At 37.7% G+C, this 14612-nt stretch overlaps 1 protein-coding gene across 7 annotated transcripts in view; it reads left to right on the forward strand.

Annotated features, from left to right (window-relative positions):
- TTK (TTK protein kinase) overlaps window positions 1-14612 on the forward strand; it is an 87381-nt gene that overhangs the window by 34856 nt on the left and 37913 nt on the right. For 3 of the 7 annotated variants that reach the window (XM_025858563.2, XM_073893546.1, XM_025858574.2), the window contains exons 1-9: window positions 1654-1756; window positions 2895-3035; window positions 7346-7565; window positions 7921-8027; window positions 10831-10974; window positions 11680-11785; window positions 11943-12015; window positions 12110-12201; window positions 13647-13734. In XM_025858563.2, coding sequence (XP_025714348.1) covers window positions 2897-3035; window positions 7346-7565; window positions 7921-8027; window positions 10831-10974; window positions 11680-11785; window positions 11943-12015; window positions 12110-12201; window positions 13647-13734 — 969 coding nt within the window. In that variant the 5' untranslated portion in view covers window positions 1654-1756; window positions 2895-2896. Of the gene's footprint in view, window positions 1-1334; window positions 1757-1778; window positions 1909-2894; window positions 3036-7345; window positions 7566-7920; window positions 8028-10830; window positions 10975-11679; window positions 11786-11942; window positions 12016-12109; window positions 12202-13646; window positions 13735-14612 lie in introns of those variants that run through there. The other 4 variants (XM_073893544.1, XM_073893545.1, XM_025858568.2 and 1 more) reach the window with 3 other exon arrangements.

The following is a 14612-nucleotide window of genomic DNA, read 5'->3' on the forward strand; positions in this document are numbered from 1 at the left end:
CAGCCAGGAGGCTACTGCACTAATCTAAGTGATGAAGGACTAGGCTGGTAACAGTGAAAGGTGAGAAGTGATAGGATTCCAGGAATACTTTGCTGGACCTAACACAATCTGCCTATAGATTGTATGTGGTGTTATGGATGACCCCAAAGATTTTGGCCTAAAAATTAGAACAACGAGATTGTCTTTTACAGAGAAGATTTTGTAAGAAGCAGGTTTGGGGGATAAGGGAGAAGAAGATGGGAGGGTGTTTTAGACATTTTCAGTTTTTAGGTACCTATGAGACAGTTAAGTGGAGATGTTAATTAGGCAATGAATATATGATTCTGGAGTTCAGGGGAGAGAGCTCAGCTGGAAATATAAATTTGGGAGTCATTAGCATATAGTTGGTGTTTAAAAATTGAGATTACTAAAGGAATGAATATATAGAAAGAAGTGTTAGGGTGAGGTTATTCAGCAGTTGTATTTTTAGGACGATTCAAATCTTGAAATCAGGCCCCAAGAGAGCAACAGAATTGGTGGAATAATAATTCCTTCCAAGTAAAAGCAGTGTTAGACGCAATGGTGTAAAGGTGGTGATCACCCAACCGTGGTCTACGGCAGATGATTCTGTTCTGCTGAGGTAAAAATACATAGCCAGTAGATCTAGAAAGATGCAGTAAGTGAGGAAAGGCTTTCTTGCTGGCTAAGTAGCTAGCCAGAGCTGGGAATGCGAGGGTTCTAAGGACAGTTTTGGAGTTAACAAGTGACAGCTGTAGTCTGTTTCCTACACATACACAAAACCAACCAGCCTGTTCTACCGTACAGCATATGTCCTAATGCTGGTACAACAAAGACATCTCTTCGATTGGCAGAGAAGAGAAGTGTTGCCTTGAACCACAAAGCCACTTTAACAGCAAAGGCCCAGCACGGGTAGATTACTAGGGAGGTGCCCTTTCCCTGAGGGCACCTGAGCTCCTGAATGGGACAAATTCGGAGGGAGGGGGCTGATCAGGCGAGTTCGGGCCGCTGCAATCCAGACGGGCTTGCGAATTCTGCACAGAATTCTGACAAAGGGGAGGGCCTTGGTTTGAAGAAGCGCGGAGTTACTTATTTTAGGAGAGCGGAAAGGCACAAATGGAAGGCTCAAGGACAAAAAACAGATTCTTGCGCAGGCCGCAGAGCTGAAGGTAGCTCTGCGAACGAACCGTTCTTGCCATAGCCTCCCTAAGCCGGGCAGTGGGGAGGGCGAAGGACGGAATCCGGTGGCAGTGCGGCGGCAAGGGCCGCCTCACAGGCCATCTTTTAGGTCCTGATGCTCGGGGCAACGGACCCCATCACTATTTTCCTCTCACCAGGTAGCTCCGCCCAGGGGTGACTCCCTCCCCGGCAAAAATTTGGCCTGGTTAAACGAGAACGTTCAGGAATATTGGCCTATTGACAGTCCGGGAACGCCCACCAGATACGAGCACCTAGGTGCCGCCGGCGCTGACCGGGTGGAGTCGGAGCGCAGGAACCTCCTAAGGCGGAACTGGCGGATCGCAGGGAGCCGGGCGGTGCCAACGCACACAAGCCAATTACGGCAGACGCTTCCACGTGACTAGAACTGACCAATAGGCAGTCGCGACGATAGCGGCGGGGAAATTCAAACGTGTTTGAGGAGAGGGGTCTGGATTCCATCTTTTCTTCCTTACTCCGCTTTCTGGCGGTGAGTTCTCCCTCGCGGGCACACCGAGGAACGGCGGTGGCCGGTGTGTGGGCTCTTTAGCCGCGAGGGTCGGTGAGTGGTTAGGGCGAGGCGGGGAGGACTCAGAGCCTGGTAGAAGACGTGGGGCGCGGCTAAACGAACTGAAGGGGCAGAGGAGGTCTCGCTGCTTCCGCCAATCCAGCGGGTGGTGAGGGAGATTTTGTTGAGGACCCAGGAAACAAGAGGTGGGTGTGTACCTCGCTGAAGAGGGCCTGGCGGGCACCTGGGGAGAGTTTGGGGGACATGAAATCGTCTCCCAAAAGACACGCCCTCTTGTCTGGTGTTTTATAACAGGGAGAGGAGACAGTGACCCCGTTCTGACAGTTACCTTTTGAACCTGACTTCAAATAGTGGTATCTGGCTGCCCACTTTATCGCCCCTTTTCATTGTCAAACTCGAGGTCAGGGGCGGCATTAATATCAGGTACTCTGGCCTACTGGGTTAATGTCTGAGAATCACAAACCTGAGATTGACAGGAAGAACGACTGCAGACACTTTGCAACATCACCACCGTGCAGATGAGCAAGTGCTGGTGCTATTAAGAATGCAGTAGATTTTTGGTTTTAGAATGATTAAGATAGCAAATCATAATTCTGCCAGATAGGCATAAGAACAAGCCTTCTGATACCCCCTTATCAATAAAAGGCAATAATGTGTTTATATTCTGCTTTGAACGCGCTTGCAGTGTGCAGGCTTACTCGCATACAGCAGGTGAATAAAGGAATGGTTTTCATTATCAAAAATATTCTTTATGTCTGTATGTCACTACAAGAATCCAAGCAAACATTCCCTCACATTTTAAAAAATGACTGAATTTGCAGATGGCCCAGAGGAAATAATTCTGGAAAAAGAGTGAAAGGAAAGTGTGGAAGAAAAATGGAAAGTTTGAAAGCAAGGAGGGGCAGCAATTTCTGTGTTGTGCAATGGCTTCACTGAAGTTCTGCTGGGAAGAAAAGGTGTATCTGGTCTATTGGAAACCTTGCTGGACAAATTACAAGGATATGCTGTTGTTTTTATGCGCATAGTTTCACAAATACTACTCTGATAATATCTGTGTTTAGATGTGTTCGTATAACTACCTTCTGGGTTCTGAAAGGCTAGCTGAGACATTTTTTCTTTAATGCTAGTAAAAAGGAATGATGACAGTTCAATTTTTTTTTTTTTGCCTTAGAAATGGAGGCTGAGGACTTAAGTGGCAGAGAATTGACAATTGATTCTATAATGAACAAAGTGAGAGATATTAAAAATAAATTTAAAAATGAAGACCTTACTGATGAGCTAAGCTTGAATAAAGTCTCTGCTGATACTACAGGTGAGTTCCTTTTCTTTGAGTGCCCGCTAAGGTAAAGGAATGAAGTGTTAACTACTTGTATTTCATAAATGTAATTTTCTCAGTAATTGTTGCTTGCCAATTAGTCTACAAACACTTTATATTTTAACCCTTCTGTGTGGAAATGTTCCACAATTTTCTGCTTTCTTAAAAACAAACTTACTACAGCATGCTCTTAACTCTTCCATTACTGTCAGCTGTTAATTCTGTTTATACGCCTGCCATCAGTAGATATGCCATTTTTTTCCATTCTTTTTTTGCTGCAAACTGAGAAAAATGTGAATCTTAATGAAATTATGGTATAAACTTAAAGTCAAAAACTCAATTTTTGATAGGGGAGAATCTTCCTATTACTCCCTCTTTAATTCTCTTCTCCCTTGCTTATTACTCTGTTCCAGCGACAGTGGCTTCCCTATCTCTCCTATATGCTAGACCAGCTTATATCCCAATCCCTTTGTTCTTGCTCTCTGCCTTGAACACCACTCCTGAGATAATCTGCGAACTCTTAGCTTTTCCAGGTCTGTTCACAGGTCCTCTCAGTGAGGCCTTTCCTAACTCACTTATTTAAAATAGCAACCTAGGGCGCCTGGGTGGCTCAGATGGTTAAGCATCTGCCTCCGGCTCAGGTCATGATCCCAGGGTCCTGGGATCGAGTCCCGCGTCGGGCTCCCTGCTCCTTGGGAGCCTGCTTCTCCCTCTGCCTGCCTCTCTCTCTCTCTCTCTCTCTGTCTTTCATGAATAAATAAATAAAATCTTTAAAAAAAAAATTAAAAAAAAATAAAATAGCAACCTACTGGTTTGGGCATGTGTATCCTTTCCCTGTATTATTTTTCTCCATAGCATTAATCACCTTATATCTAATTTACTCATGAATTTGTTTGTTGTTTGTCTCCTCCACTAGAACATGAGCTCCATAAAGGCATGATTTTTATCTGTTTTGTTATATCTGCAGGGCTTAGAATGGTGCCTGGCATGTAGTGGATACTTAAATTTTTATGGGATGATGAATCAGTAAAAGTGGCCAAAGTTTAATACCCTAGCTTTATGAACAGTTAGCTCAGAAGCCTAATTCGCTCTCTATTTCAGATTATTGAGGTTGTTTGAAAAGTGACCTTTGGATAAATTTGTTATGTCTATACTGACCTTTAAATGGATGAGAGATTAAGTGGAAGAACCTGAAATCTAGTCATGATGGTAGATCATATTCAATTGAAACAACCTAGAAAATGATCATTTTGGTGTTAAGCAAAATCTTAGTAGAATATTACCATACTTTATTATGTGTACTTAAATAATGTTAAACCTTGCACACCAAGATGAATCCTTATTTAAAATTCTTAGGTCGGGGCACCTGGGTGGCTCAGTCAGTTTAGTGTCTGCCTTGGGCTCAGGTCATGATCCCAGAGTCCTGGGATCAAGTCCTGTACTGGGCTCCCTGCTTGTTCAGGATCCTGCTTCTCCCTCTGCTGCCCCACCCCCCTGCTTGTGCTGTCTCTTTCACTCTCTTTCAAATAAATAAATAAAGTCTTAAATAAAATAAAATTCTTACCTCACTCAAAACTGTGGATACTTGATATATATTGATAACTGGGATATAAGACATTATCATAAATATTGAGGGAAATCCAAAGATTAAAACCATGGTTTCTAGGTGACAAAAATCTATGTAATCACTACACTGCACTGTGAAATATGTTTAGCATCAAATAAATACTGACACAATAAGGCACAAATTAAGTTCTGAGTAGAGGGAGAATGGGGTACTCAGAGACCTGAGGAATTCATTTGCAAACACAGTGTTTTTGTTTTGTAAATTTTATTTAAATTCAATTAATTAACATATAATGTATTAGTTTCAGAGGTAGAGGTCAGTGATGCATCAGTCTTCTGTAACACCCAGTGCTCAGTACTTCACGTGCCCTCCTTAATGTCCATCACCCAGTTACCCATCTCCCCACCCTCTTCTCCAGCAACCCTCAGTTTGTTTCCTATGATTAAGAGTCTCTTTTGGTTTGTCTCCCTCTCTGAGTCATCTTTTATTCTTTCCTCTCTTCCCCTATGATCCCGTTTTTTTTCTTAAATTCCACCTATGAGTGAGATTGTATGATAATTGTCTTTCTCTGACTGACTGATTTTGCTTAGCATAATACCCTCTAGTTCCATCAGGTCATTGCAAAAGGCAAGATTTCATTTTTTTTGATGGCTGAGTAGTATTCCATTGTGTGTATATGTATATATATGTACCACATCTTTATCCATTCATCTGTTGATGGACATCTGGGCTCTTTACATAGTTAGGCTATTGTGGACATTGCTGCTATAAACATTGGGGAGCAGGTGCCCCTTCAGATCACTACATTTGTATCTTTGGGGTAAATACCCAGTAGTGCAATTGCTGGGTTGTAGGGTAGCTCTATTTTCAACGTTTTGAGGAACCTCCATACTGTTTTCCAGAGTGGCTGCACCAGCTTGCATTCCCACCGACAGTGTAAGAGGGTTCCCCTTTCTCTGCATCCTCGCCAACATCTGTCATTTCCTGACTTATTAATTTTAGCCATTCTGACTGGTGTGAGGTGGTATCTCATTGAGGTTTTGATTTGTATTTCCCTGATGTCCAGTGATGTGGAGCATTTTTTCATGTGTCTTTTGGCCATTTGGGTGTCTTCTTTGGAGAAATGTCTGTTCATGTCTTCCGCCCATTCCTTGATTGGCTTATTCTTTAGGTGTTGAGTTGGATAAGTTCTTTATAGATACTGGATACTAGCCATTTATCTGATATTTGCAAATATCTTTGCTCATTCTGTCAGTTGTCTTTTAGTTTTGCTGACTGTTTCCTTTGCAGTGCAAACTTTTTATCTCGATGAAGTCCCAATAGTTCATTTTTGCCTTTGTTTCCCTTGCCTTCTAGTAAGAAGTTGCTGTGGCCGAGATCATAAAGGTTGCTGCTTGTGTTCTCTTGGATTTTGATGGATTCATATCTTACATTTAGGTCTTTCATCCACTTTGAGTCTATTTTTGTGTGTGGTGTAAGGAAATGGTCCAGTTTCATTCTTCTGCATGTGGCTGTCCAATTTTCCCCAACACCATTTGTTGAAGAGACTGTCTTTTTTCCATTGGATGTTCGTTCCTGCTTTGTTGAAGATTAGTTGACCATAGAGTTGAAGGTCCATTTCTGGGTTCTCTATTCTGTTCCATTGATCTATGTGTCAGTTTTTGTGCCAGTACCATACTGTCTTGATGATTACAGTTTTGTAATAGAGCTTGAAGTCTGGAATTGTGATGCCACCAGCTTTGGTTTTCTTTTTCAATATTCCTTTGGCTATTTGGCATTTTTTCTGGTTCCAACATAGTGGTTTTTAGACCTTTTGCAGACAAATTTGTTAGGAGCTCAATGGAAGGGAGGTAAAAAAATGGAAAATGAAATAATATCAGGCCAGATTAAATTTAAAATAAAAAAGCAGAGTAATGAGTATGTTATGTTTTAGTAAAAAGCAGAAACAGTAATTTTGTTTATTAAAGCAAAGATTTTGCCCTATTGAAGGCAACTGAAACTGTTAGAAGGAATGATAGTTTCTTTGGGAAATCTGAATTTAATAATGTTTAGTAATGACTAAAATATCCCAAACAGGAGACTGACATTAATTCAATTTGTCCTTTTAAAACAATTGACAGTAAAGAAAGTAAAAAAAAAATAAATTACAACATGAAAATTATGGAGAAATGTGGGTAACTTGCAGGGAGAAGAAAATAACCATACCAGTTACTTATCTTTTATAAATTTTTTTTGTTTAATTGGATTAAAAGTAAGTTTGAGATATATGGAGATAATGTTGGATGGGTGAGGTTGTAAAGAAGGTTATGTTAGGAATGGGGCAATAAGTTTTAAAATTTTTAATGAATAAGTCACTGATGAAGAATTTTCTAACAAAGTTGTTACAGGTGGTTGTGGGAGAGGCTTAGGTTTTCTTCGGATAGTTAGGGGGCTGAAATAGAATTATGTTGCTAGAGCATAAAATTTTCTTAGACTACATATGGCCTTTTAAAAGCTACTTATAAAAAAGCTTATTTCCAAAGTTTCTTTCCTTCAAAATATATAACTTTAGGAATAAAATAAACTCTTATAAAGGCATACATGCAGTAAATAAGCTGCTCATATTTATAGGAATTGTTAAAGTTTTACAGTGTTTTAAGGACCTTATGTACATTTATACTGAGAATATAAATTATTAACTAATTTGAAAGGAAAGTTTAATTTGGCATTTGTTTTGGTATATTTTGTTTCTCTTATTCAGATAACTCGGGAACTGTTAACCAAATTATGATGGCAAACAACCCAGAGGACTGGTTGAATTTGTTGCTCAAACTAGAGAAAAACAGTGTCCCCCTAAATGATGCTCTTTTAAATAAATTGATTGGTCGTTACAGTCAAGCAATTGAAGTCCTTCCTCCAGATAAATATGGCCAAAATGAGAGTTTTGCTCAAATTCAAGTGAGATTTGCTGAATTAAAAGCGTAAGTATTCACTTTTTAACTACATTAACTAACTACATTACATAGCACATAACTACATTATAAAAGAAACATGTCAGAATTAATTATAAGAAAATTAATATTTTTTAACCAAATCTTTTTGTTTATAATTAACAAGTGAGTATTGTAAACTCTGTTTGCTATGTACATATTTCCACAAAAGTTACATATTCTGGACTCTGCCTAAAAAGATTTTAAAAACTAACTGATTAGTATTTAATTTTACACACAGAGAAAAACAACATGCCATGTCCCTTGGAAAATTGAATGAGGAGTTATCAAACTTAAGTAGCTATGTCCTTTCTCTTAAAATGTGACTCTATAATCTTTATTACAGTATTCAGGAGCCGGACGATGCCCGTGACTACTTTCAGATGGCCAGAGCGAACTGCAAGAAATTTGCTTTTGTGCATGTATCTTTTGCACAGTTTGAACTATCGCAAGGTAATTTGAAAGTGTCAAGTCCAAATTTTAAGTAATAGATAACTTCCTGCTGTAACTCAGACTGTAATGTTAAATCATACATATGAAGTAGAAATTTGAGGCGAAAGGCATGGAAGTTGATCAGATGAGAATATGGGGGAAGAATGCCACCAGAGTGTAAATGCAGAGAATATTTGTTATACTAGCTTTTCTACTTGTAAGGCATAATCCAGGGAAATAAGCATGAACATCGTATTTGTGCTATTAATTAGATTCAGGAAATGTCTAAAGGAAAGTGGCTTTTTTACTGCATATTTGAGCAATAGAAGGATATCAAATAAGTTAGCACTTAGATAAATTTTCCTTATGCTGTGGTTTCATACTACAAAATAGATATCAAAATATAGCATTAATTGGTACTTCTGCTTTTTAATTAAAAAGAAAACTGCTGTAGAAGCTTTAATTTCTTGTTCATTTGATTCTTGCTTAGTCTGGACTTTTTGGACTTTTGGATAGAACCATGGCAAACTCTCAGACATTTTTAGCCTACCTATTCTTTAGTCTTTTTCTCATTTTCTGGGACTTTGGGATCCATGCTCAGTCTGCCCTCTAGCCACATTCCTAATTTTCCCTCTGCACCAACCCTGATCCCATTTACTACCAGTGATACACATATCACTAATTGGTTTGGCTCAGCCAGAATCCCCATCATCGTGCCCATAGCAGGGCTCAGTCATTGGAGTGTATTTCCCAGGATTGAGGTTGGAGAAAAGCATTGTAAAAACTCAGGAAATGGTTTGAAAACCCTGAACTTTTACTTACTTACTTACTTACTTATTTATTTATTTATATTTTTTTAAAACATTTGATTTTTATTTATTTGACAGAGAGACAGCGAGAAAGGGAACACAAGCAGGGGGAGTGGGAGAGGGAAAAGCAGGCTTCCCGCTGAGCAGGGAGCCCGATGTGGGGCTCGATCCCAAGACCCTAGGACCATGACCTGAGCTGAAGGCAGACGCTTAACGACTGAGCCACCCAGGCGCCCCACTTTTACTTATTTATAATATTTCTGTGTCCTAGTTATCTGAATCATCTCTAATCTATCCTGTGTACTGTCAGGTGACTTTAAAAAAAAAAAATCGTTCCTTTTTTGCCTAGGAAAATTGATTACTCCTTGTTTATTAGAGTAAGTTTGGCCAGACCTTTAATATCCTCTCTTTCTTCATTTTACTTAAAACATTTGTTGAAGTATTATGGCCTATCAACAGTAACATAAATTTTTGTATCTTTAGAACATATAAATATTGAAAATCTCAAATTTTGGGGGTGCCTGGGTGGCTCAGTCATTAAGCATCTGCCTTCAGCTCAGGTCATGATCCCAGAGTCCTGGGATCGAGCCCCACATCAGGCTCCCTGCTCAGCGGGAAGCCTGCTTCTCCCTGTCCCACTCCCCCTGCTTGTGTTCTCTCTCTCGCTGTGTCTCTCTCTGTCAAATTAATAAATAAAATCTTAAAAAAAAAAAATCTCAAATTTTGTTATCTGTAAAAAAGAAATAAACTTTATCACTGCAATGTAGTATTGGCCTCAAGGTCAAAATTGTGATTATTTTAAACAAAGTTATGAATAGGCTCTCAGTAAATAAACACATCTCTGAAATCCTATGTGTAGTTTGGTGTGTATGTATATTTTTGTAGTGTTGGAAGACATTGCATAGTTTTTATCAGACTCTCAAGGGGATCTATGACCTTATTACGCTCCCTAATACTAGTTCTTATCTAAGCCTGCCTTTCTTCCTTTGCTGCCCTAAAATGCTCAAATCCTGAAATACCAGTACTCTGAATAAATGTTTACTTAGCCACTATCAGATATATTTATATTCTTAAATTTGTAAACTGTCAGAAACTAGAGACCATCTCTTAATCATTTTTAAATCTGAAGTGCCAAGTGTGTAGCATAGCTGAGTGGCTCCCATAAATGCTGATAACACATTCCATACGATCCATGATGTATACATTTGATATTTAGAAATCAAATTCTAGACAAAATATATTAAGTTTGCAGTTGAAAGGAAATTTGATGATTTGTTTGTAGTCAGATAATTTTTGTAGTCTCAAGTATTTTGCATTTTTGGGATAGTATGTCTAAGTCTGGTAGCTAAAGACTAATCTTTGTTATTACTTTTTAAAATATGAGTCCTTTTGATAGAGGATTCCCTTTAGCAAAAGATGTTGACCTTAATAACTAAATGTTGTCATGAATGATAATTATTATACTGCATTGTAATAGGTTGGTGTTCTTGGGACTATAATAACATCTAGGGCTTAGTTTTCCCTTTTACTAAGTTCCTTAAGTTTCTGTTTTATTTGGTTTTTGCTACCCCCACTTTATACTGCTTTGTTATATTTCTTTTATTTTTGAAAATGGACAATGGTGATAAAGCTAATGCATAATTATGTTAATTACATATTACATAGGTAAACTATTTGACAGGAATTATTACCAAAAGAGAAATTGCTTTTATTTGCTTATGAAATAAGGTACATGAATCTTGGAATAAATATTTTTGCCTAAGTCTTTTAAATTTTTCCCTAGGGGGAGGGGGGTGGGGGTTGGGTTAGCCTGGTGATGGGTATTAAAGAGGGCACATTCTGCGTGGAGCACTGGGTGTTATGCACAAACAATGAATCATGGAACACTACATCAAGAACTAATGATGTATGGTGATTAACATAACAATAAAAAATTTTCCCTAGGTCCTGATGAATAAGTATCTGGGGAATGAAGATTACTGCATTAAAATGACATTTATTTTTTACTTTGTTAGGTAATTTCAAAAAAAGTAAACAACTTCTTCATAAAGCTGTAGAATGTGGAGCAGTACCATTGGAAATGCTGGAAATTGCCATTCGGAATTTAAACCTTCAAAAGAAGCAGCTGCTTTCAGAGGAGGAAAAGAAGAGTTTATTAGGTAAATGTATTAATGTGTGCTACTACTTTCCTGTGGTAGATTGTCTGTAAAAAAGAATACAGGGTAGTATTTTATTTATTTAAAGATTTTATTTATTTGAGAGAAAGCATGTGCACAAGTGAGGTGTGGAGGGAAGTGGGGAGCAGAGGGAGAGGGAGAAGCAGATTCCCTGGGGAGCAGGGAGCCTAATGCAGGGCTCCATCCCAGAACCCCAGGATCATGACCTGAGCTGAAGGCAGACGATTCACCAACTGAGCCACCCAGGTGTCCCCAGGATAATATTTTAAAGAAAAATACCATCTTTGTAGAATGATCAAAATCTAAGATTAAATTTTAGATGTAAAGGAGGTAGGACTTTTAGAAGTTACAAAATATTTATTAACCCTTTTGGAATTTCCCCCCCCCAATCAAACTCATGAGTAACACATTAAAAACAATTCAGTCTAAGCAAGAGAATGAATTTATTTTTAGAAATAGGGACTGTGCCTTTATTCTGGGGAAATAGGTATGTCATGAGTCAGTTGCAAAGTATAGTTAGAAGATTATCTTCATAACACCTTCATGTCTGCATATCTTATTTGAGGACAAATGTTTACCATAAATTATCTTTTTAAATATTCTTATTTGTGAGATTACTTTTTTTTGTGTATTCCTTATATCTTTATGAGTTTGACTACAATTTAAAAATTTTTACAACATCTACAGTATTGACTGCTCAAGAATCATTCCCCAGTTCACTTGGACACTTACAGAATAGGAACATCAGTTGTGATTCCAGAGGACAAACTACGAAAGCCAGGTTTTTGTACGGGTAAGGAAACTAAATCTGTTTTTTAAGTGTTCATCATATATTTACATTATTTATAAACCTGCATGTGTATTTTAATGTTATGGTAATAACATTAGCAATTAATAGAAATACATAAGTTAATATTATTCTTTTAAAAATTGGGGTATTTTCTTTATAGAGAGAACATGCCCCCTCAAGATGCAGAGATAGGTCATCGAAATCCCTTGAAACAAACGAACAAAGCTAAACGAGTAAGTTATTTTTAATCTACCTTGATTAAAGTGATAGCAGTGAGGTATATGTTTATTTCCTAGTTGGTTACTTAATCTTTCAAAACATTTTTAGTCATGCCCATTTGGAAGAGTCCCAGTTAACCTTCTAAGTAGCCCGGATTATGGGAAGACAGATGGTTCAGTTGTACCAAGTTTTACAAAAAGGTATGTTTGAATTTTAATTTTTTGTTTTCAGTACTTAAAGATTGATGACAGAGTGGTCACAAAGTCTTTTATTGCCTAATAGTAATTATGATTAAATTTTTATTTAGTATTAAAGGTTACCGAGTCTAAATGCTATTAGGAAGAGAGGAATGACTTTATTTTACTTTTTCACTCATTAAAAATTAAAGGAATGGGAGTGCCTGGCTGGCTCAGTCGGTGGAGCATGTGACTCTTGATTTTAGGGTTGTGAGTATGAGCCCCATGTTGGGTGTAGAGATTACTTAAAAATAAAATCTTAAAAAAAGAAATTAAAGGAAAGATTAACAAATTAGGAATCACAGCAGAAAAAATATTAGGTCAATATTAAGCTTAAAAGTTTATGCAGATGTTCCTGGGGTAAAAACTCCTATTTGGACATTTCTTGCTTATGGATAGCCTCTCTGGTAATAATCTCTTCTTCATGTGTATGAATGTCTTCATAGCAGGGGCAGGAACAATTTCTTTGCTAGCAGGTTCAAGGAAAAGAGCTGCTATCAATGGGAAAGAGGATGAATTCACTCATTTGCTTCAGAGCCCAGGGTATCAAGAGGTGGAGAAGGGCACTTAGAGATAAAATATTGTTCATCACATCCAGTGTGTTCTTCTTCCTTCAAGTTGAGTGTTTATCCCCTTAAAAGAAGTGGGAATCTAGTATGGCAGCTTAGCTAAGGAAATTTTTCTGGTCTGTTCTTAACTCTAATCATTCTTGATTTCTTATTTCTATTAGAAAAGGCTCCTTGGATTCCAGAGAATCATTTTGCAAATAAACTTCAGAAGTACAACTGCTTGTTCTTAGTTGACATCCTCTTTAACCAACTGAGCGACCCAGGCGCCCCAATTGACATCCTCTTTAATTAAAATCCTGTCATGCTTAGGGCTTGACTAAAGATAGATATTAAGAGAGCATTTTCTTATGAGATGACTTTTGTCTTCTCCATTTCAAATACCTAGCTGAAGAATAAAGGAGACTTTCTCCCACTATAAAAAAATAAGAACAAAAACAAACCAGCCATTTTCTCGGTGCTTGTTATGTTAGACTATATGCTAACCACTGTGGAGGCCCGTGGAAGGCTTATACTCTAGTTCTTAAGCTGTTTACAATCTGAAGTGTAGTTTCACCTACATACTGCTGTCCCATTCTCCTTTACTACAGTCATACTTAGCTGCAACTCTTACTTAATGAAGTACTACTTACCTCTATTTCTTTTGTCATTGCCCAGCTCCTAATTTAGTTATATTTGTACTATAATCATGCAATTTTTTAAAAAAAAAATTTTTTTTCAAGAGATCTTTCTAATTAAGTGTACATATTGCTAAAAAGTCAACTTTAAAATGGAAAAAAAAACCACACTGAAAAGATTAATTTCAAGTTAAGCATTAAAACTATTTTGTTTTGTGGGTAATAGACAGACCTCTGGATCAGAACGCCGAGATATGATTGTGCCTGCATCTAAATCAACTGGAAATGAGTCCAGTGAATTGAGACATTTAAAGGTATTTTAATTTTTAAATCTTTAATGGAGCAAGGGTTCCTGATCCAGGATCCATGAAGTTTTTTCTGGGGAAGGGTTCCAGTGGTGTTCCTGCAGTCCTGAGAGATATAGGACTACCAATGGAAAGTGATACAGAAGTCCTAAACTGTTCCTCCAAAATTGAGGTGGTAGCAAAATGATCGATGATCTCCTGGGATAACTTTGAAGTAACAATTATTATGCATATGTTTAAGCAGATTAGTTGGCCTGGATTTGGGAATAGGTTAGGGAGCCATTCCCCCCAACTTTTGTTTCTTGGTGTGTTTAATCATAGGATCTGACAAGGTATCTTATACAGCAATGAGGGTAAATGTGATGTGTCTTTGTAAATTCAGAAGATACAATTTTATTAGTCTCTGATGCACTGATTTTTAGGGGTTATACTATTCTTATTGTACTTGAGTTCAACCACTGACCTCACAATGTGGATCTTTTCAATTTGTATTTTTTGTGATTCCTCTCTGTCATGGTCTATGCTTATTTTAACTAATCACAGCTATCTTAGAGTACAGAGCATAATTATATCAAAAGTTTACTTTTTGGATTTAGAATAATTACTGTTTCAGACTTAAACAAATCTTAATTTTCATTAATGTTATTTTTGGGATAAAATACAATCACAGTAACAAAATAATGAGACATGTCTTATGTTGGATTCAAAATTTCAATCTCTCTTTTTAATTGAATATATTTTAGCAGTTGATTATGTCCATTGAAAGCACATTGCCCAAATATATGGTTATGGACATTCCCGATGCTCTAGTCAGTAATTCAAGAAATTAATCTGTTCTCAGTTTGTGAGTCTACATCTGATGGTAGTAGATAATTTAGTTAGCAATC

This window comes from Callorhinus ursinus, unplaced genomic scaffold, assembly GCF_003265705.2.
Source record: "Callorhinus ursinus isolate GAN/ISIS: 27379988/994484 unplaced genomic scaffold, GSC_fseal_2.0 scaffold6, whole genome shotgun sequence".
Classification (NCBI taxonomy): Eukaryota; Metazoa; Chordata; class Mammalia; order Carnivora; family Otariidae; genus Callorhinus; species Callorhinus ursinus.